Below are 23,986 nucleotides of genomic sequence, written 5' to 3' on the forward strand. Positions count from 1 at the left end.
TAATTAAATAAAGCCCCAGACTGACCACAATTAAAAACAATCCCTCTCCCCAAGCAGTCTCAGTTTCTTGAGTCCTTAGTCTGAGTTCTGGCTTTTTTTTTTTTTTAAATACTTTGCTCAAATACCACTTTATTCAGGTAACCTTTAATTAGACTTTCAGCTCCTAATTGGAGGTTAAGAGGAGGACTACATTCAATAGGCAGTTATTTTAATATTCAACTTGATGTACACTTGTTTCCTTCATTAGAATCTGCCCTCCTTGAAAGGAGGAATTTATGACCAAATAAGAAATAGAGAACATTGTAAAATGAAGAATGGATAATTTTGATAATATTAAATTAAAAAGGTTTTGTACAAACAAAACCAATGCAGCCAAGACTAGAAGGGAAGTAGAAAGCTGGGAAACAATTTTTACAACCAATATTTCTGAAAAAGACTTCATTTTTCAAATATATAGAGAATTAAGTCAAATTTATAAGGCTACAAGTCACTCTCCAATTGATAAATGGTCAAATGATATGAAAAGATAATTTTTAGATGAAGAAATTAAAGCCATCTATAGTCATATAAAAATGTTCTAAATCACTATTGATTAGAGAAAGGCAAATTAAAACAACTCTGAGGTACCACCTCACATCTGTAAGATTGACTAAGATGACAGGGAAAAATAATGATAAATATTGGAGGGATGTGGGAAAACTGGGACACTAATGCATTGCTGGTGGAGTTGTGAACAGATCTTAGTTATTCTGGAGAGTAATTTGGAACTATGCCCTAAGGGCTATCAAACTTTTTTTCCCCTTTGACTCAGCAGTGCCACTACTGAGATGAGTGGATGCTCATCAATTGGTAATGGCTGAATAATTTTTGTTATGTGAATTAATGGAATATTTTTGTTCTATAAGAAATGATGAGCAGAATGATTGCAAAAAAGTCTGGAAAGACTTCCATGAATTGATGCTGAATGAAATGAGCAGAACCAGACAGACATTTTATACAGTAACAGCAAGATTATGTGATGATCAATATTGGTTCTCCTTATCAATATAGTGATCCGAGACAATTCCAATAGATTTGGGATGGAAAATGCCATCCACATCCAGAGGGAGAACTATGGGAGACTGAATGCAGATTGAATCATACTATTTTCACCTTTTTTTTGTTTGCTTTTTCTTTCTCGTGGGTTTTCATTTTGTTCTGGTTTTTCTTTCACAGCATGACTGATATATGTTTAAATGATTGTTACATATATAACATATCAGATTGCTTGCTGTTTTAGGGATGGGGGAGATAATGGAGGAAGAGAAAAAAATTTGGAACTCAAAATATTACAAAAATGAATGATGAAAACTCTTATATGTAATTGGAAAAAATAAAAATACTATTGAGAAAAAGAAAGAAAGAATCAGACAACCTTGAGAGCAAAAATTATGCAGTTTTTTTTTTGTGGGATTTCCCTCCCTTTATTAAATGCTTAGTACAGTGATTGGCACACAATAAGCATTTAATAAATGTTTGTTGAGTGACTTCCACAGAAGGCCTGTAGGAATCAGGGTCCCCTTTGTATACTTCAGTCTATAATTCCACTGAATCCTCTCTGAACCATTTAAGCAACCGATAAGTGAAAATCCAAATTTTCAGTGATCTTTTTCCCTTCTACTCTTCCCTTTAAATCTATTGACAATGGCATGAATTACTGTAGAAAAAATACTGCTACTTACATCCATTTTAAATTGAAGTAGGAAGTTTTCCTGGAGAGCCAGAATTCTACATGGAGGAAAAAAAAAATCCATAGTCACCTGTGAATTACTATTGCCAGAGGTATATAACTTCAGGTTACACAATAGAGTAAGTTTTAGCAACACGATGGGTACTTTGTCTAGAGGATTTGCTTAGTCACATAGCCAATATGGGTCAAAGACAGAATTTCAACTCAGGTCTTTTTGACCTGGGGGCAGCTAGGTAGTACAATGGATAGAACACTCTGCCTGGAGTCAGGAAGACCTGAGTTCAAATACAGTTATTATTTCCACCTAGTAGGAGTTAGGAACACATTGCCTCCTTGATCTGGAAAATCCGAATAAAATTTTTTGGCTCTTCCTTCCTTCCAGAGAAGAAGTATAATTTTTTTGTTTTTGTTTTTCTTTCATGGACGGTTGTAAACAGCTTAAGTAAGTAAAATTTGGGTTAAGTACTTGGTCATAGGCTCTGTGTTATCTGTTGGCCTTTGTGTATTATCTGTAGCTTGCACAAAACTCCTCCCAAAATTCCCATTTAGTTTCTTACGCTAACCCAAGATATCAAAATTGTGTTGGGGAAACTTATAATGTTGAAGGGATAACTTTATTGCCTCAGACACTTCATAGCTATGTAACCCTGGGCAAGTTAATTGTCACCTACCTCAGTTTATTCATCTGCAAAATGGAAATAATATAGTCAATATTTCCTAGGGTTGTTGTGAGATTAAAATGAGATAATATTTATAAAGTGTTCTGCAAACTTTAAATCACTAAATAAATGCAAGTTATTATTAATCATATTACTAATTATTATTATTATTCTAGTGCTTAAATGCTTGTTGAATTTCTTACTGTTTAGGATAATTATAATAATTAAACAACTCATCTTGAAAGGGAGATGATTTTGGCTTCTTGATGGCTATCTATACAAAGTACAAGCACTGACTGGTTCTACTTAACTCTAGTGTAACTTCAAGCTGAGGACCCCTATCTGAGATCCTTATCACCAGGTAATGAATTTTTCTGCTATCACAATTCATAAAGCTGTCTGCTAAAGAACTGCAGGGTTCTTGGAGACAAGAGTACCTGAACAGACGAGGTCATGAATCTTTGAAGTTCTGTAATATGAATAATTTATATTTCTATAACAAGTAAGGAGTTATAAAGTAGTTTCATTATCTGATTATCACAATAAGTCTGCCAGGTAAGTAACATTACACCTACTTTCCAGAGAAAGTAATTGAGTTTTAAATAGGTAAAGGAATTTGCACAAGCCAAGTGAGTATGGATAGAGTAAGGACACTGAACCCAAATTTATGATGCTCAACAATAGGAAAATATTTTTGTAACACCATAATACATATGAGAACAAGTTAGTTTTAAAAAATCAAAATATGTTTGAGTGCATTTTCATAATTAGGTTGCTTTGTTGTATACTAAAGATTTCTGCCTTGATGGTCCCTTTTCTCTACTTATTTCTTATAACCACCCTTCAGGTTATACTTGGCTTCCTACTCATGACAGATATTCCATCTGCAAAAACTCTTCAGTTGATGATATGCTTTTACAATGACCATATCTATGCAAAAATCAGTTCCATGTATTTCCATGAATTGCAGGTTCCTAGATTTAGAGCCAAAAGGGTTCAAAGTCACATAGTTAGTAAATGGCAGACTGATTTAAAACTAGGTCCTTGTGTGGCCTTTAAAAAAAAATACTGAAATCTGTGTGAAATACTGTGTGAAACAAGCTATTGTCTTATGAAAAATGCTAGATTTGGAACATGCTGGTCAAAAACTCAAAGACAGACCCCTTTACTTCCCCCTTTCCTGCTTTTCTTTGTAGTAGTCTTCCTCTACTAGAACAAAATCTCTTTGAGGACAGGCACTTCATTATGTGTCTAGCACATAAATGTTTAATTAATTCTTATTTATCTGTTAGGAATTGAACTCAGAACTGGGTCTAAATTTATGTAAAGATTAAAATTTTAGTAATAGACAAGAAAAACACACTTTCTATCTGAATACCATTTGTCCTGTGATGACATATACTCTTATCATTCCACAAATAAAGACCCTTAATACCCAACTCTATCTTTGTTTTCCAGAAAAGAAGGATTTAATATATCATCACAACATTACAAAGTTTACTTATGAACCCAATGGATTTTCTTATTGTTGCTGACCTTGCTAAGTCATTCAGATCCAACCGGCCATCTTTGTTTTTGTCAAAGATCTTCATCTGGAAAGAAGGGAAAATAACTGTGAAAAGGATGATATTGATAAACCTGGCTAAGCAAAGTTATGGGTATGCACCCTGTAAAACATAGTAAGAAAGGTATTTCAAAATAGTTTCAAGAAAGTTCATGTCAAAAAAAAGTTACTCAGATCGTTGTCTTTTCCACTCCTTGCCCTCCGTGCCCCCCTCCCCTCCCCACCATATATAATATCTCAGCTACACAACAGAGAACATTCTCTCCAAACAACTGTGACAGCACAGTTGGAGTGGTAGGCTGGGATAATAGTGATGTGTTGAAGCAATAGAATTGTGATGAGAATGGAAAGGCAGGACATTTTGGCTAAAAGGAGAACTTTGAAGTCTTGCAGATGGTGAAATTTTTCATGTGATAAGGCCTAAGGTGTGATAAGGAAGGAAAAGGTAATTGAGGAATTTAAAGAATTGAAAAAAATTGAGGAGTTTGAGGAATTGAGAGCAGTTGCCAATATAAATACTGAAGTCCTAGAGGATGATTTCAGGGGATGGAATAGAAAGGGAAACTATTAGGCACTGAAATCATTGAGAAAGTTGGAAGAAATATGTGGATATAATAGATGAACTAGAGCCAGGAGGAGAAGCATGAGGCAAGTATCAGAGAAACAGTAGTGCCTATCATTCCATTTAATCTAGCAAGTATTTATTAAGTGAGAACCTAGTAATTTAGCTAGAACAGTCTTTGCATTTATATGCCTTACAATCTAGGAGGACAGCTATAGTGGATGGAGTACTGGGCATTGAAGTCAGGAAGATTCATCTTGAATTCAAATCTGTTGCATTTACTAGCTATGTGACCCTGGGTAAATTAAGAAACTTAACCCTTTTTGTCTCAGTTTTCTCATTTGTAAAATGAACTGAAGAAGGAAATGAAAAATCACTCCAGCATCTTTACCCAGAAAACTCCAAATAGGGTCACAAAGAGTAGGACACAACTAAAATGACTGAACAACATCAATCAGAAGGGAGATGCAGTAGTAGTAGAGATTTTTATTAGTAGAGAGTATTAGAAGTATTAGTAGTGAGTAAATGTGAGTAAATGAGAGCAATAATATATAACTTTGCATAAAGACTTTAGAAAAATTCAATATGTATTCCATGAGTCTTGAAAGGAGATTGTAGTTACCGGAGGGAATCATAGAATGCTGGAGTAAGTGGATGTTTGTCATTGATTAAACTAGAGGTGTGGTGTTCTTCAAAAGCAGAAGGGAATTTTATCATATCCCCATTTGCTTGTATGTTTCTTTTCCATCTGTGTATTTGTACATGCATACTTCTGTGTAGAATTATGTGGTGAAGTAATTCTCTCTCTAACTGCAAATAGTTTTGTGGTTTATAGTTTAACCTGAAACATGTTTGCTGGGAAAGACAATACAAGATTTCTAGTTTGGATTCTACTATTAAGTAGCTGTGTGATGTGGGATAAAGTCAGTTTGCTTCTTTGCCCAACATTTGTAGATGGTAAGATTCTGTGAACTGAAATATTCTATAAAACTAGCTGAGTTCTGACAGTTCCTTTCAGATTCAAGTTTCCATGATATTTTGAAGACTTGCTGAAGAAGAAATACTACTTAAGTAAACCCTTTTCCCTGTCAGCAAGTGTGATTCTTCAGAGTAAATTCTGCTGACGGAGCAAGCCAGGAATTTGAGGGCTCCCACAGCTGCAGCCAGGCTTGTCAGGAGGCTAACTGTTTCAATGATGATAAAAACGCCATAATGGGCAGTTGTTGGGCTGTGAAACATTGGTGGGATATATTTAGACTCTCAAAAACTGTGGTTTAATTTCTTTTCCTCTCATTCCACTCTCAGCTCAAACTCAGACAGTGGTGGAAGTTCCATCAATCAACCAATCAGTCACTCCACAGGCATCCATTAGTTAGAATACATGAGTCTACTCTGTTTCATTCAACAAACATTTATCAAATGCCCACCTCATCCAGAGTGCTAAACCTGAGGCCTCTAGAGAGATGCAAATTTCAGATTAGACAAGATATTAGAGCTCATGAAGTTTACACTCTGTCACCTCCATTTTCCACCTTTGAGCAAAGGCCATACTTCAAACTCACTATTATGCCTAGAATTCATGGCCTCCTCATCTTTGCCTCCTTCTGTTGTGACATGCTTTCTAGACCCCCCCAAGTTGAGATGGCAAAACATATCATTGCTTTCTAGAGTCCCCACACCAGGATGATTAAAATATCCCTTCCTAGTGGAGACTCCCGAGGATGGTGGGAAAATGGGATCCCACCTCATCACTTCTCCATTAGGAAGGGATATTTTAATCACCCCAGTGTGGGAGCTCTAGAAAGCAATGGTATGTTTTGTCACTCCAACTTGGGGGGGTCTAGAAAGCAGGACACAACATCCTTCCTTCAAGTTTCAGCTGATGTACCACATTCTCCATGAAGTTTTCCTGATCCTGGACCTGTATGTGCCAAAATGTTTGTGGCAGCCCTGTTTGTTGTGGCTAGAAGCTGGAAAATGAATGGGTGCCCATCAATTGGAGAATGACTGGGTAAATTGTGGTATATGAACGTTATGGAATATTATTGTTCTGTAAGAAATGACCAGCAGGATGAATACAGAGAGGACTGGCGAGACTTACATGAATTGATGCTAAGTGAAATAAGCAGAACCAGGAGATCATTATACACTTCGACAACGATATTGTATGAGGACATATTCTGATGGAAGTGGATTTCTTTGACAAAGAGACCTAACTGAGTTTCAATTGATAAATGATGGACAGAAGCAGCTACACCCAAAGAAAGAACACTGGGAAACAAATGTGAACTATCTGCATTTTTGTTTTTCTTCCTAGTTTATTTTTACCTTCTGAATCCAATTCTCCTTGTGCAACAAGAGAACTGTTCAGTTCTGCAAACATATATTGTATCTAGGATATACTGCAACATATCTAACATATATAAGACTGCTTACCATCTGGGGGGGGTGGAGGGAGGGAGGGGAAAAAAATCAGAACAGAAATGAGTGCAAGGGATAATGTAAAAAAATTACCCTGGCATGGATTCTGTCAATATAAAGTAATTATTAAATAAAATATTAAAAAAAAAGTTTTTCCTGATCCCTTAGTACTCTCTCTTTCTTCTGAGAATTTTGTATTTGCTTGTCTGGGTACATATTGTGGCCCCCTCTTAGCAAATCCTCTCCCCATTGAACATATGTCTCTTAATGGCAGGAATTGCTTCATTTTTAACTAATAATTGTTAGCATTTACATAGCACTTTAAGGTTTTCAAAGCACTTCACAACAACCTGGGCAGGTAGGTGATATTACATAGTTAATAAATATTCATCTTCCTGAGTCAAATCTGACCTCAGACACAATAATGTCTGACTACAGTCAGACACGGTAGGACCTTCAGCAAGTTACTTAACTGGGTTTGCCCCATTGTAAAAATTCGCTGGAGAAGAGAATGGCAAACTGTTCCTGTATCCCTGACAAGAAAACCCCAAATGGGGTCAGAGAGAATCAGACAGGACTGAAAAATGACTCAACAGTAACAACAACAGCATGCAATTGGATGGAAACCCTGCAGAGTTTATTTGTTTCTGTATCTTTGCTTGATACTGTAAATGTACAATTAGTTGAGTCCATAAATGAATAATAGGAGGTGGGGGTGAGTTGCATTACCTTTGGAAAAATGCAAAGTACTCTTAATGACACCAAGTTTCTCTCTGAAACAAAGTCTCTTTTGTTGAATAATAGTATTCAGGTAGTTCATGGCCATAAGAAAGGGAACACTCCAGTGTGTGAAGAGTTGAAAATAAGTATCTTTTAGAGCACAATAAAAAAGTGGACATCAGATATGACTTGGCTGCCACATATTAGAAGCCAGTAGTCACAAGGGGGAAGTACAGAAAAGGATGTCTTCTAAGAAATATAAGAACCTAAAAGAAGATGAGAGGGTCACATGATAAGAAGGAGAAACAACTTATGGAGAGCCTGTAAGCTCCCTTGGTATCCTTACAGCACTGAGAAAGAAAGGGAGGCTCCTAGCATATTGCATGTGATAAATTTATGGGCTATGGATGAACAGGTGCAAATCCAGTGGGTCACTATCTAGAATATTCACAAAGATGAGTTCACAAACCCATTTCTGTATTTAAGCATCCCTTGCACTAGATATTTTGTAAATATTTGTTGAATTCAAATGAAATTTACAAATCCAAGTAACTATTTTTTTAAAAATCATACATACTAAATACATTAGAAAGATACAATCAAAGGGCCAAGTTACATCTAAGGGGAGAAAAGTTCCTACAAAACTGGGATTGATTAGAGAAGGTTTCATATAGGATTTGGTATATGAGTTGAGTATTTCTAGATAGGTAAGGATTCACCAGATGGGGGAATAGAAGATGAGGATTCTAAGTGTGAGGAGGAACAAAGCAAAAATGGTCAAGAAGGAAAATATAGGACAGGTAGGAGAGATGAGAGGAGAGAGGGGGAGGAGATAAAATGAGATGAGGAGATGAGAAATAGTCCGTTTTAGCTGCAGATGTGATTACATAGAGGTGAGTATTAAGAGGTCAGGATAACCAAAAAGGATGAAGCAAGGATATATTTCTGAGAGCTTTGATTTCCAAGTTAAAAAAGCTGACAGCTTACATCCATCATGCTATTACTATCTGGTTCATATTGTAATTGGGAAGGAAAACAGCTCAGCCAAAATTAATTAGTATATGTTCTGTAGCCCAGCCTATCAGTTCTCAAGTAATGGTAATTGATGTTCATTTTTCCACAGGTTTAATTCCACAACATATGTACAGAAAAGTCATGGAACTCCACAGAACTTTACTCTCTCCAACAGATTTATAAAGATAGGACATTTCTCTGATTTAATGGACCAAACCTACAGGTCCAGAATTTGACTCTATCATGAGCTGCCACTATGTACAGAGTTCTGAATCATATCCTACTTCATTACTGCTAAATAACTTATGAATGATGTTCTCTGGGTTTTGTTCTTTCACAGCACCCTTAACTAGTTTCTTTTAAAATTTTATGAATGCATTATGTGTTTATATCACAGATGTGATACCCAGTTTATATCACAGATGTGATACCATTCATGACAAGCACCATTGTCAGTATATGTGACATTATACACACATACAGTCCTCCCCTCCCTATACTGAAAGAAAGTATAAAATCTCCAGGATTATTATTTGTCAATATAATCCATTTGTGTCCTCTTTTTCATTACTACAAAATGTTCTTTCATGTAACAATATTCATTATTGTAAACTTTTTTTTTTATTATTGCATAATTTTTTTGGATGTTTAATAAATGCTTGGTAAGTGATTTGCTCAGTAGTTCATATAAGTCTTCCTTTGCTTCTTGGAATTTTTCCTATTCCCCATTTCTTATGGCACAATAAAATTCATTTATATGTCATAACTTATTCAAAGATCTCCAAATAAATAGGTAAGGTAACAATTTTGTTTGCAATTGTTGGCAATTATAAAAATTATGGCTATGAATATTTGGTTATATATGGAGCCTTTTTTTTTTCTTTGACCTCTTTCAGGTTTATTTCCATTAAAAGGACTTCAGGTTAAAAGTGTAAGAAATGATTCTATGATTTTTCTCTATAATTAAAAATTTATTCCCCAGAATAGTTGGACAAGTTCACAGCTATACCCAAAGTGTCCTAGTATGTTCTATCTTCTCAAAGACCTTTCATTGAGACTATTCCTGTCTTTTGTCATGTTTATCAGTCTTCTTCATATAAAAGGAATCTTCAATATAGTTTCATTTAAAAGCCCCTCTGGGTCTCATGATAGATTATTTGATGAGTTGTGTGACCACCCTCCCCACCCCCACCCCCCATCTCACACACATATACAATATCTGGGTGCTCACATAAATGCAAAAACCCCTACAGATGTGAATCATAACACACTTGAAGGAATTGCAAGTAGCCTTTACTGACATAGATGGGAATGAAATAAATCGGAAGCAAGAGGGAAGAGGAGAGAGGTCAGAGAATGAAACTGCCTCTTAGTCTCCTTGTATCATTATCATCCTCTCAGATGAGGGATCTATTCTGTTGGTCTGAATTAGATCCCCAGCAGCCACTAGCAGGTGGCTCCCATAATAGATTTGGCTAGTGAGTCACAGAAATAGAATCACAGAATTTTGGAATTAAAAGAGACTTTAGTCTTGGTGCAACCCATGCCTGAAAACAAATTCCTTTTACAACATACCCAAAAAGTAGTTATCTAGCATTTGCATGAAGACCTCCAAAAACAGAGAAGTACATGTCTTCTCAAAGAGCCTATTTACATATTCAATAGCCAGTTGTTAGAGAGTATTTCCTTCCATCAAGCCAAAATTGTTTCTTTTCATTTTCTACACATTATACCTAATTCTGCCCTCTGGGACCAAATGGACCAATTCCAAGTCCTGTCCATTTGACAGCTCTTTAAATACACTAAGGCAATAATCTCATCTCCAGCCTATGTGTCTCCAAATTTTTCAACAGCTATTTTTACTCATAAATTTGAGGCCCTTCCTTCAACATCTTCATTATCTTTTCTGAATATTTTCTGGCTTGTTATCTGTAACCCACTTTATATTTCATAAGTTGTTTTTTTTTCAACTCACAGGAAAAACTTTCCATTTATTCCTGTTCAATGTCATTTTGCTCTATTTTGCCTGATGTTTTAACCTGTCAAGAATATTTGCATTCTGAATTTTTTCATTTGTTGTGTTAGCTATTTCCTTTCCACCTCAAAATGGTCAAGATATCACTGCAAAAATACTAAAACTGGAACAGTCAGGCTCTTCCCCTCATCCCAAATAGCTGTTAGTAGATGGATATTAGATAATTGTTTAACTGATTTTTAAGGCAGTTTTTTCATTCTTCCAAACAAAAGTTACCATACCTAAGACAGAAAGAAGATTAGAGTCTAACAGAGGGGTTATTATTATTTGTGTGTGTGTGTGTTAGATATTTTTGCCAGTCTATTGAAACCCATATGTGACTTTCTAACATTATGTTTTTAATACATAAAATATTAATACACAGGATTTCAAAGGAATCCAATTAAATTTAAATGTAGTTTAAGGACAAAGATATTCTTAATGCCACAATTCAGGATTGAGTAACTAGGAAGAGTCTTTATACAAGCCTTTGGAAGAGACTCAGGTGAATAGCTCATGATTATTGACTATACTTATCAATATAGCTTTTTGACTTGATTCTAAAAATTCATAGTCCTTTTTAGCTATTTGTGAGCCTTGTAAATGAGAAAGAAGTAGGGAATTTTGAGGAACTATTGAAGAGAAGAAAGACATTGAATTCAATTCTTTTGGTTTTATTTCTAACACGAATGTCAAGACTGATGTTTTCATTCTTTTAATAACATCTAGTCATTAGTTACTGGACAAAATCCCCATATTTAGAGTATCATCAAGAGAAAAGTTAATGTTTATAGATGGCCTAAAAACCTACATATTTTGGCATCCTTTGTCACCTTTTCTACTACTCTGTTACCAACTTGGCAGAACCTGAGTGAGACTACACAGGATTAGGGCCCATTTTATGATCATTTCATGGGTCATAACAATCAATTCCATAGTTTTTTCTGCTTATTATTTATGCATTGAAATATGACATGAGCACTTTTCTTTAGATGCTTATAATCTAATATTGGGGGGAGAAGCCATATACACAAATAACTTTGACAAAAGAGATAATGAGATAAGTATAATGGATAGATCCAGGCAAAGTACTATGAGGAATCTGAGGAGACAATGATGGGCTAAGGTCATAGGATCATAGATTTTGAGCTGAAAGGGATCTTTGAGGCCACATTAAACCTCTTCATTTTACATTTGAGGGAACTGATGTCCAGAGAGGTTAAATAAAATATATGAGATCAAATTCAAAATCAGCTCATTCTGACTGCAAGACTGATGCTCAGTCTTCCTGTATAGGGGAAGGGATTGTACAAGAAAGAAGAAAAAAAAATTCAGCTGGCATTAGAATGGCAATAAATGTGTTATATTATGGGATAGGCAGAAGATAGGATTATAGGAAGCGTCATGAAAGAGGTGGTAGTCAATGTTTTTTTAAATAAAAGTTTGGGTTTCACTTATTAACTAGTTATATGAGCTTAATTTCTTCAAGGGCTGTTACTATAGCTTGCTTTTCAAAAAATAAAAAAAAATTTTCTCCATCTACATCATTAATTTTTCTTTTTCTCCCTACCTCCTGTTGATGGCACATCCTTATTATATGTTATACATGGATTTCATTAACATGCTGTTTCCTTCCTTGCCCAGGCCATTAATCGGGAAGTCAAATAAGACTAGTTTAACAGAATCTTCCTTCCTCTACTGCTCATTGAGTATATTACCAAGGCTCATCTAGCATTTCTATCAATTTTTAAATGTTATCATACTCATTCAAGCCATCTTGCAGTCATTTATTAAGTAAAACATTTGATTCTAAAAAGAAAGAAGGAAGGAAGGAATGAAGGAAGCCTGGACATTACAGTTGTGGAAGAACAAGAGATAGATGACCAGAAAATAGATGGAAGAGGTAGAAAAAAGAGGAAGGACAGGAAATAGATTAATAGGTGAAGGGTGAGAAAAATGTGGAGAAAGAGGGAGAAAGAGGAGAGAGGTGAAAGAAGAGAGATTAATAAATGGAGACATAAAAATATGGAAAGAGAGAGAGAGATAGAGAAAGAAATAAAAGAAGGGGGAAGGGGCTAGAAGGGCAGGAAAAGAAATAGGGGAAAAAAAAAAAGGAGAGAGGGAAAGAGATGGAGAAAAGAGTGGGGGCAGGGGGAGATAAAGGGGCAAGGAGAGAATGAATATAATAGACTGAATTGTTATTGCCCAACATGATGCCAGTAAGTTGTAGGATCAGAATTTGAATTCATGTCTTCTGATCAAGTCCAGTGTGTTTTTCATGACACTATGCTGCTTTGAATTCTTCCCAATTCAAATGTAGAGACCATTAACACAAAAGCTCTGCCTAATCAAGGTGGTAGGGGTTTAGCAGCACCTATTAGTGTTAATTTTGTTGTTGTTCAGTTATTTGAGTCATGTCCAATTCTTCATGAACTTATTTGGACTTTTCTTGGCAAAGATAGGGGACTGGTTTACTATTTCCTTCTCCAGCTAATTTTACAGATGAGGAAACTGAAGCAAACAGTTTTAAATGACTTTCCCAGGGTCACACAGCTAATAAGTTCTTGAGGTCAGATTTGAACACAGGAGGACTCATCTTCCTGATTCTATCCACTGTGCCACTTCACTGCTCTGTTAATTACTAGCAGAATTAGTCCATCCATTTTAAAGCCTTGCCTCAACCCTTAGCTCATTTTGTATTGACAGTAACACTTCCCTCTCCCCATAGAAATGCTTTTCTGACCCTTCTGCTTTTCCACTGACTTTCCTCACCATAGTTCTGTTGAGTATATGATAGGATGTCAATTATTGGGATTATTTGTAGACTTAATGAGTCTACAAAAATCAATTTTTCTGGATAATCAGTTTGCTGATATTGGGCTTGAAAGACAAGCCTGATGATGAGCAAGGTGTTGCTGTGTTATTTTCTTTTAAAAAATGTAATGAAGCCAGACTTTCTCTGTGGCCTTTCCCTCAAATTGTGTCTCATTCTCTATCAGATTTTTTGGTCAGTCTTCAGACAGAGCCTTAGAGAGCCAAGCAGATAATGTTCTTAGTTGTATTGCTATTCTTCCTTTTCAAAGAAGTTTAAAAATTGGTAGAATATTATGCATTCAGACTTTAATTTGATGGTTGTTATACATATGTGGTTAGACCATGTTTTGAACTTTCCTTCTGTAATACTTTATGCTGTTTCCTCATCTCCTTCATCTGGTGACTTCCTATCCATTCCTTAAAGGCCAACTTAAATATCATAACTTCCATAAAGCTAAAGAGAAGAGATCCACCAGGATTCTCCCCTCCCCATCCTCATCCATATGCACAACTTTAGAGCTCCCAATAACACCTTTTTCTAGCTCTCTAATTCAGTTTTCACTGTAACTCTCTCTCTCTATTTTTTAAAAAAAATAATAGTTTAGGTTTCACTTATTAACTAGTTACATAAGCTTAATTTCTTAAAAGGCTGTTACTATTAGTTAATTATAGTATACACCTAATTTTCTTTCTAAACTGTAAGCTCTCTGAGGCAGGGACTATGTCTTATCTAGATGCTGATTCTCCTTAAACCTTTGACACAATGCCCTGCAACCAGTAAGTAATTAATAAAATTTATGGGATGAATGTTGTTAAATATATGAGAGGGAGGATACCAATAAATGGGAGGAATTCAAGAAGTTGTCTTGAAGAGTGATTAAAAGCAGCAAAGGTGAAGAGGATAAACATTTTAGACATGTAGCCTGTGCAAAGGACAGAAATAGAATATAGAATGTCATGAACAGGGAAAAGTAAGTAGACCAGTTGGATTGGATTCTTCAGTTCATGATAAAGAGTAATGTGAAATAAAATTATACAAAAGATTATATAGTAACAAGTGCTGCAGAGAGTTCAAGATAGATGAGGACTGAGAAAATGCATGGGATTCAACAATTAAGAGATCATTGGGGATCTTGGAGAAAAGCTCATTTAAGGGGTGATATCATGAGCCAGATCTCATGAGTTGAAATGTGAGAGATTTGAGGAAGTGGAGGTTACAAGGGTAGACAGCTTTTTCTAAGAATTTGGCTGTGAAAAGAAAGAGGGATGCGATATGATAATTTGAGAGGACTGCAAGATTCATTAAAAATTTTTAAGGATAAAGTAGGGAAGATGATTTGATTGTCTCTATGTTATATCAAAAAAGAATCCAGTGGATAAAGAGTGATAGGAAATGCTCAGAGGCAAAAGTTCTCAAAGGTTAATGTGAGGAGATGAAATCACGGCATAAATAATGAAGCTAACCTTATTCTTTCCTTTTATCTTTTTCTCTGAGACCACAGAAAAGGAAGAGAGAATGGGATGTACTTGTTATTGAGGGGAGTTGAGATGTAGAATCAGGAAGAAAAAGGAGCTCATAAGGAGTGGTGTCAATTTCCTTGATATATAAGTATATATACTTTCCTTGATAAGTATAAAGATCCTGTGCTGAGTGGGAAATAGTAAGGTTTTAGAACTGATCTGAAGAGCAAAGAGAAGGTTTGGAATGCATTCATATTCCATTTGAAGTTCATTTAATCCCCCAAATATTTTTTAATCATACAACCTCCTATGTATCAGTGCCTCTGTTCTATACTTATAAAATGATTTTCTGATCCCACAGATAAGACTTCACAATTATCTTTTTAAATTTAGCTCTAGAATTTTGACTTTGTCAATGTTATTTCTCCAAGATTTGTGTTATCTGAAAAATTGATAGGCATGTCATCCATGCCTCTTATCCAAACTATTGGATAAATCATTGGTAAAATGGTTAACCATTGGTAAAACTGTTAAATGTTTCCCTTTGACCAATTATACTTTTTGAGTCATTTTCCAAGCTGTTGACTCTTTTTTTTTTCATAATTCTCTTGTATCATCCTCATTTCTTTTCCTATTTTTTCCTTCTATCTTTCTTTCTGATTTTTAAACTTCTTTATGAGCTCTTCCATGAGTTCTTTTTGAGCTTGAGCTCACTTCCCATTTTTCTTTGGTTTTTACACATAGGTGTTTTGACATTGTTACCCTCTTCTGAGTCTGTGTCATGGTCTTTCCTGTCACCATAATTTCTATGGTCAGATTCTTCTGTTTATTTATTTATTGCTCATCTTAAAAAAAAATTGGCATTTTTAAAAAATTTGAACTCAGCTCCCAGGGTGGAAGGAGCACAATCCCAAGCTTCCTGTGTCAGTGACTGCAGGCCCTGGCTGTTTACCTGGAGCTGCTGATGTTGTCCTAAGGGGACCCTCATGTCCAGTGTTGCACTGTTAAGGTGGAATGGGGGATGACAGGTACTGCTGGAGGATATAGGGGTCTAGCAGCTTACCTGGTGCTGAGTTGCAATCCAAGTGGTTGTGACTAGCATGTGCTGAGGTCTGGTGAGTGTTTCTCTGTTTACCTGGAGCTATCCTGAAGCATGCAGCAGTCTGGCAGCTGAAGAATACCTGTTTGCTCAGGGCCATGCTAAAGCACATGGAAGTCCAACTGCTGGAGGATGTCTGCCCATCATGGCCCTACACCAAAGTATGTGATGGTTTCTAGAGCTAAAGTCCCTTACTCCCTTAGCTACACCAAGGCAGTTGGAGAGTTCAAGTGTTAGCATTCACCTGTTTCATTACACTGGGGATCAGGACATTCTATTGGTTTGCTGATGTGGGGCTTGCTGCTGGCTCACTGACTAGCCTCCTGTCCTAAATTCCCTTACCTGAGTAAGATGGATCCCTCCTGCCAATCCTACAAATTTCCTGGGCTAAAATATTGTTTCACCTTGTCCCCTTGTTGCTTCTATGTCTTCAGGACTGCTGAAATAAAGATAGTCTATTAATTTTGTAAAAAAAAAAAACAAAAAACAAAACAAAACAAAAAACTAAGTTTAGCCTGGAATGAACTGCTCTTGATGAATTTAATTCTTTATGATGACTGTTTCCTTTTTAAATATTCATAAACCAGCACTTTAATAGTTTATTCTGAACACAGTGTTAAACAAATGCCCTGTGAGTCATAAATGGCCCAAATATTTCAAGGTAGATTAAAATATAACTGGGAAGTATTTAACAAAATAAATAAAAATATAATAAAATGTAAATAATATTACATTTTAAAACTAAATCAATATGTGATCCACAGGGATTTTTATGTATGGATTAGTATCCCCCATTTTCATTTGAATTTGATATAACTTCTCTAGAATTTTTCTACTCTAGAATAATTCCAAGAGTTGTAGCAAGACTTATTCATTTGGGTCTTTCATTTGCAAAATCTACTCTCTTCCCTTTATTGAAAACCTGAACACCATTTGTCCTACATCAATTCTGCCATGGATCTTTTCTTTTTTAAGATCTTTCAAAAATCATTGTATCTGCCAAGACTTTCAGGACCTTGAATGTACTTTGAATGAAAGCAACAATCTGAACTTATTAAGGGTAGCTAGACATTTTGACTCTCTATTCTATCCAATCTAAAGATCATCCTCCTTGGCAGATATAATAGAAGCATCACAACCTCTTCTCATAAAGTCTTCTCTAGAAATACTTTCTATATTCCTCCCAGCTGTAACATCTGTGCTCAAATCAATCACCAGAAGTGGATAGTAGTTACCAAGTTTGACAAATATTGACAGATATCTCACACACTGAGAAAACCTCTCTATTATTAGAATCAGGTCAACAAAAAACTTTCTCAGTCACCTGGAGTAGAGAATCACCAATTATCACTACATGGCTTATTTTTGTCTATCTTCCTGGATGATCTCTTTCCTGAAGGCATTGATAAATACATAGCATTATTCCTTAAAGCAGTGCTCCCTAGACTTTTTGGATTGTACATCCTTATTAATAAAATTTTTTTTAGCACATATTCAAAATATACAATTACATGAATATATCATAATACTAAAATATTGTGTACTTTATAACATGTGCAAAACAGAAATAAAAAAGGATTTAATATAAAATAATATATTAACAGTATCTTATTTTAGTGGCAAACACTTTTAGCTCATTTAGACATTTAAAATGACAGTTTTAAAAATGAGAACAATGTTGGAGTTTTTACACAATTTGAGATGTAGGAAGTCCAATATCTTAACTGAATTTAATTTATTCCAATATCTCGTTTTAATTGATGTCATAGCTGATAAAAATATCTCACAGGGCAAATGGAAAGAGTGAATCATTGGTTGCACTTAACAAATCAAGATACTAAGTTTTTAATACTATCCATCAGCTATGCAAAGGTTTTTTGTTAAAATTTAGCCAGAAATTTTTCATGTGGACAGGGTTGGAGACAGGGATGGTCTCTAAAGGTTACTACATAAAATGACTTTTGTAGGTAAAGAGAAAGGAGACAGTGGAAAGGCAAAAGATGGCAAGATGTCCAAGTGAACTCTGTTTTTCTCGTGGTTTATGGAGTTCTTCATTTGCTTCCAAGGTGTTAGGTTATTTTTGTGTGTATATGTCCATTCTCCATCGCAAGAGACTCACTTGTACAATCATCCCTCTCTGTCATCCAAGGTGAGGACCCAGAAGTGTCCCTATTCCAGAGGAAACAGAATCTGCCTATTCTGGACAAAACCTAGGGCTCTTGGCATCAGGACTTATAAGAAGTGCACACTGTTACTCCAGTGGACACAAGGTCAGGAGAAAACAAGATTCAGTTGGGGAATGACTACCCCCTTGGGAAGGAATATACATGATTGATAGTCCAACGAAGTATAGACAGAGGGAAAGAACATTGGAAGTATGCAGTGGGCTCCCTGCATGTGAGCTTAATAGTTGTGCTGGTTTTCTCAGCTTTAATATTCTCTTCACATATCCCATTGAATGTACACTTCCTGAGACACATATCACTCCTTTTGGAGAATTATTGCATTTCAAACAGCTACCCCTTCCACAGAAGGTACAAATAATTCTTTTTGTTATAAGAACTTCATATCTCTTATTAACTCCTGAGTGTTCAGTAGTCTTACTTCCTCTTCTTCTGAGTGTTACATGCTTTCATCTTACAAATTCTTGACCCATATCAAAATTTTGTGCTTCCCTTTCAGCTCCATTTTCTTTATTATTGTCCCTTTTAAGCCTCTCCCCTTTTTCCCCAGGAAAAAAACAAAGATATTCTTCCTAGTAACTTGGAGAGTAGAGAGGAATTCCTTGACCTCATCTACCTTTTCTTATCAGAAGGAAACCATTCTGCATCAAGCTTAGAAAGTCACTTGGCTACAGCAGAAAAACAAACATACATTTCATGCAGATCCAAGCAATTTCTCCTTTCTTTCCATACTTTCCAGAAATGGGATCCCTAGTGACCTCTGTTACTAAGTACAGAATAAACTGACAAAATCCAGAGGATATCAGCTTTTTTTTTGGTCACTTACTCCCAAAGTGAGAACTTTTAACATGAAGATTGTTTCAAAGGATTTAGTACCAATAACTGCCCCCTATATTCATGGATAGCAGAGAAAATTATTCTGGAAAACCAGAGTGATACTATTCTGGTTTATTCACTATAGAAATTATTTCCTTATTGATAGACCCATGAGCTACTAGGGCTATATTTTTCCTCCTTTCCTCTGTTCCAATTTCTACCACTGGCTTTAGGTTATAAACAAAATAAAAATCAATACATATAATATGATTCACAGAAACCTGAGAACCTTCCCACCATTCCAACACACATAAATATGTTTATATTTATAGAGAAATTTATACAAATATATGTTATGACACATGGAAGACATACATGTCCTCTGCCTGCTTAATTGAAGAATTAATATTCATAGTCTCCTATTAGAGCATCGCTCATTTGATCTTCTTCTAAAATGTATGAGTTCTTAAAAATCTGATCATTCTCTTCATTTTGTAGCTAGCAAAACCCAGGACATTGAGGGAATAGATGCTTTAATGCTAGAATGAATGATTGGTAATGCTATAATTATGCTAGAATAAAATGCTTATTTGTGAAGCACAACTCTGAGGAAGTTGAATACTTGGCAGGCAATGGGAAATTGCCAAATGTCTTCAGGCAGGGCAGAGGGATGACAGAAAAAGATAGGTATAAGGCCCTTTGGCACTTAGTAGGAAGTAAGCAGGTGAAAGAGATAAGCTTAATCTCCGTCATGATTTGGGCTAGTGCCAACCCCGACTGGCCATCTGGTTAAAGATGTTTAATTATTTTTTAAGGAACAAAAAAATTAAAGTCGACTGTTTTCAAAGAAAGTCCTCTCTGCAATCCAGAGATTCTGAAAGTCAATATTTCATTTGGTTCAGCCTGTTTAATCAATTAATGAAATTGAGATCATATCATTTAGCGGCAACAAAAAATTCTTCAATTAAAAAACTTCCTAGAATGTTATGTGAATTTCTTCAGTCAATTTCATTTTTATTCATTTTCCAAATCATCTTTCTATTAAAGAGGTTCAGAGAAGCTTGAATCAATACGGGACCTAGAGATTTCTCTGTATCTAAGAAACAGTTTCCTGCTTCTGGGGGATTTCCTTTTCTGCTCTTTATTGCTGAACACATATTTACTCAGGATTTCTATCATTGCTTTACTAGCGATGAAAAGAGATAAACACAGCAATGATTACCACGATTGAGATCTGTCCTAGGATTTGATTTTTTTTTGTGCTATTAACAAATGATTACATCTAAAATAATTTCGTGTTTGAGCTCATATATGCTTCTTTTGACCAGGGATCAAGATAAAAGAGTATAAAAACACTTGATTGGGGGGCTTAGAATTTAGTGCAATCTAGAGCAAACCTTTGCAGTTTTAGAAATACAGAAACTGTGACCAAGACCAAATTGTCTTTCCCAAAGTCATAGTAAATAAGTTTGAGAGTCAGGAAATCTTAGTTTCAGCTTGTTAGGTAACCATAAATCATTTACCCTCTAGGAGCCTTAATCTTCAACATCTACAAAATGAGATGAATAATTTAGTATTCTCTATATATTGAATTCAATTAAATGAACATTTATGAATATTCTGCTAGATAAAAGGGCACTGTACTAAGTGCTTGAGATATAGAACCATTACTAGAATGGGACTTTGCCCCACACCCTCAAATTTAGAAGGTGCCCAAATCACTTTCAGGTCAATGGATGGAGAACTACCCAATAACTACATTATGGTTTTTACCACTACCAACACCATGGCCAACTAGGAAGATATTAAAAAACTTTATTTAGAATTAGGCAATTATATGTCTATTCATAATCAAAATTCCTAGGTACTGTACTAGACACTGAGAAAGAATCAGAAGAACCTACATGGCTTAAAGGATCCTCAGAGGCCATCTGGTTCAATCCCTCATTTTACAAATGAGGTAACAGCCCCTAGGTAGATAAGTGACTTCTCCAAAATTACTCAGGAATCCCCTCTAACTTCAAAGCCAGTATTCATTCAGAGAGAAATAAGCCAACAGCTCATTATCTAGAGGGGAAGGGAAATAAAATATAATCATAATATAAAATAGAATATACTTGAGAATGCAGAAAGAACACATGTTATGAGCAATGACTTCTGGCTGAATGGAAGGAAGGAAAGAATTAGAAAAGATTTCATGGAGTAACCAGCACTTGGGGTAGACCTTAAAGAATGGGTAATGATGGTGGGAATGGCATTCCAGTTTTGAGCAAATATATGAAATCAGGAAAACATTGATTATGTTTAAAAAAACACAAGCATCCTATTTTGTCTATAGCATTTGATGTACAAAATCAATTCAATCAATAAACATTTCTTAGGTACCTCCTATAAGTAAAGATCATTGTCTTAGGAAATGGGGATATAAAGATTGAAAAAATGGCACAGTTTTGACATAATGCCTGTGTCCAATCTAGTTTGAGAAATCCTGAGAATATGCATTAAGCTGTTGGCAAAAGATATCACAAAGCTTGAATGGACAAAATATGGCAGATGGTTAGGTGTGGTGGTCACAAAGATCTGAAACTATGAAACTTTCCCCAAATGATATAGATAGCGAAGAGCAGAGCTGGGATTCGGACATATTCCAAACTATTTTTGCTACTACACCAGAAATATTGAATTGAAATACTAGCAGAGTATGTTTAACATACATTGGATCACTTGCAATCTAGGGGAAGGGTCGGGGAGAAGGGAAGGGAAAAAAAGTAGAACACAAGGTTTTGTAAGGGTGAATGTTGAAAATTATCCATGTATATATTCTGAAAATATATGTTTGAAAAGCTTTAATAAAAAAAAAGAAATATTAGTAGAAACTCTAGTGCGGATATGACAGCTGGAAATGCAAAGCTACAACACTGAAGAGAAAATGGGTATGGAGACAGATTTAAGAATCACCTCAATAGGAATAATAGTTAAAGTGACAGTAGTGAATACAATTTCTAAAGCAGAGAGTATTAAAAGAGAAGAGAATGGAGCTTTGAAGAATGGTATCATAAGACTGAAAAAAGGTAAAAATGAGATATTATGGTATCAAGAGGAAGAAAAAAGGCAAAGGACAGAAAGGAGAGATCAGATAGTTTGGAGGAGAACAATTATAGTATCATGTCATAGGCATGGAGGAGAAAGTATGAAGGAATCAAACTTCCAAGAGATTTAGATTAACATTGTGGTTATTTACCTAATAAAAATGGGATCTTCTAGGCTTCCCTTAAAAAAGTGATCATCTTTCACATATGATTACATAGAATTTGAGTGGGCATTAAGAAGTTAAGATTGGTTATTCTTACTGCTATTGTGAAGCATATCTGAGAGTTTACTTACCATGGTATCAGTATATTCACCCAGTTTGGCTTCAGGAATGAGTTTTTTGTGATGTAGGAAGAGATCTCGAAGAAAATTCTATAGGTACACACACAAAAAGAATTACCACTTCACAAAAAGTATAAATTACCACTTTACAAAAGATTATATAAATGAATAATATTTTTTTAAATTTTATTTTTAATTTATGGAATAAAAGAAGCATTTCTATGAAATAGTATAATAAAAATGATTGCACATGAAACTACAAATTACTATTCCTTATAAGTACATAATAAAATTATTAGGTAAATTTTTCCCTCCCTTTTTTCTTCCCCCATCCTAGATATGGTAACTTTTAGACATAAATAGGTATATATGTGTGTGTATATACACATACACTTTTTGCAAACACATGTATGTATATATATATATGTAAAATTATTCTATACATACTTATCAGTTCTTTCTGTGGATGTCTTTCTCCATATGTCCTTTATTGTAGGCAAATACTACTTTACAAAAGGCATAAAGCCTCCATGAGTTCCATGTTTTAAAGATTGGATTGTTTTTGTTTTGTTTTTTAAGAAAACTCATTTTAATAGGTAATATGGACCTGACTGATCACTTCTACAGTAGTAGCCACCACTAGAGACTCTTCCCTAGAGGAGCTTCTACCTTGGGACCCATTCATTTGATTAGTGATAGCTTCTCTGAGAATACTTTGTTTCAGGAAATCATCAACTACACTTTATTTTATTGTCTCCTCTGTCACCCACTCTTCCAAAGCTTCTTGGCCAACTTCTTTGCCAAGGTCCGTTTACCTTTTCCTCTCCTCCTTCCAGTTCTGGAACTAGGAATTAAATTCAAACCAACCTCCCAATGTTCTTAGATAAGCTTCTGTTGGGACCCCACTCATCATTCCAGTAATTTCCCAGGAAAAAAGAGCCCTTTCTGGCTTCCACTCCCCTGTGAATATTCTTTTCCACTTAATAAATTAAGTTCCCCAAAAGTTTCTGTATTTGTATCCCAGCACTTATCACAAAACTTGGCACATAGTAAATACTTTTTATTCATTCATTTATGATTAGAGTTTCATATCACCACATATTTATATAACATTTTAAGATTTAAAGAGGGATTTTTTCTGCAATCATCCCAGAAGATAGGGAGTGTAAGTGTTATTATCTTTACTTTGTAAGTGAAATATCTGAACTACAGAGAGGTTGTGACTTGACCAAAGTTACATAGTCAGAAGATAATATAGCCAGGATTTGAATCCAACTTTTCTCACTCCTAATCCAATATTCTTTTTATAGCAGCAAGAAATAGAAAACAGATACCCATTTCCCTCATATTCCTCATTTTGTCTTTGTATTACCAACACCTGCCACAGTGTCTGGAACATAGCAGGTGCATAATAGTCCTTGTTTAGAGAATAAGTGAATGAATGAATAATTAAAATGATGATTTCTCCTTCTTTGTCTCTATGGTTATAAGAGTAACACTATCTGAATTTTTGAAGAGAGAGTCAAAAGTGGACAGCTTGGAGAACTGGTGATAAAAT

At 35.2% G+C, this 23,986-nt stretch overlaps 1 protein-coding gene across 1 annotated transcript in view; it reads right to left on the reverse strand.

The window, feature by feature from the left end:
* The window catches only part of SCGN (secretagogin, EF-hand calcium binding protein), a 70,577-nt gene that overhangs the window by 13,155 nt on the left and 33,436 nt on the right, over positions 1-23,986 (reverse strand). The window contains exons 6-8 of the mRNA XM_051970585.1: positions 22,441-22,518; positions 3,925-3,980; positions 1,722-1,767 (exon numbers count right to left, since the gene is read on the reverse strand). Of these exons, the coding sequence (XP_051826545.1) occupies positions 1,722-1,767; positions 3,925-3,980; positions 22,441-22,518 (180 nt within the window). The remainder of the gene's footprint in view (positions 1-1,721; positions 1,768-3,924; positions 3,981-22,440; positions 22,519-23,986) is intronic.

This window comes from Antechinus flavipes, chromosome 1 (genome assembly GCF_016432865.1).
Source record: "Antechinus flavipes isolate AdamAnt ecotype Samford, QLD, Australia chromosome 1, AdamAnt_v2, whole genome shotgun sequence".
NCBI classification, from domain to species: Eukaryota; Metazoa; Chordata; class Mammalia; order Dasyuromorphia; family Dasyuridae; genus Antechinus; species Antechinus flavipes.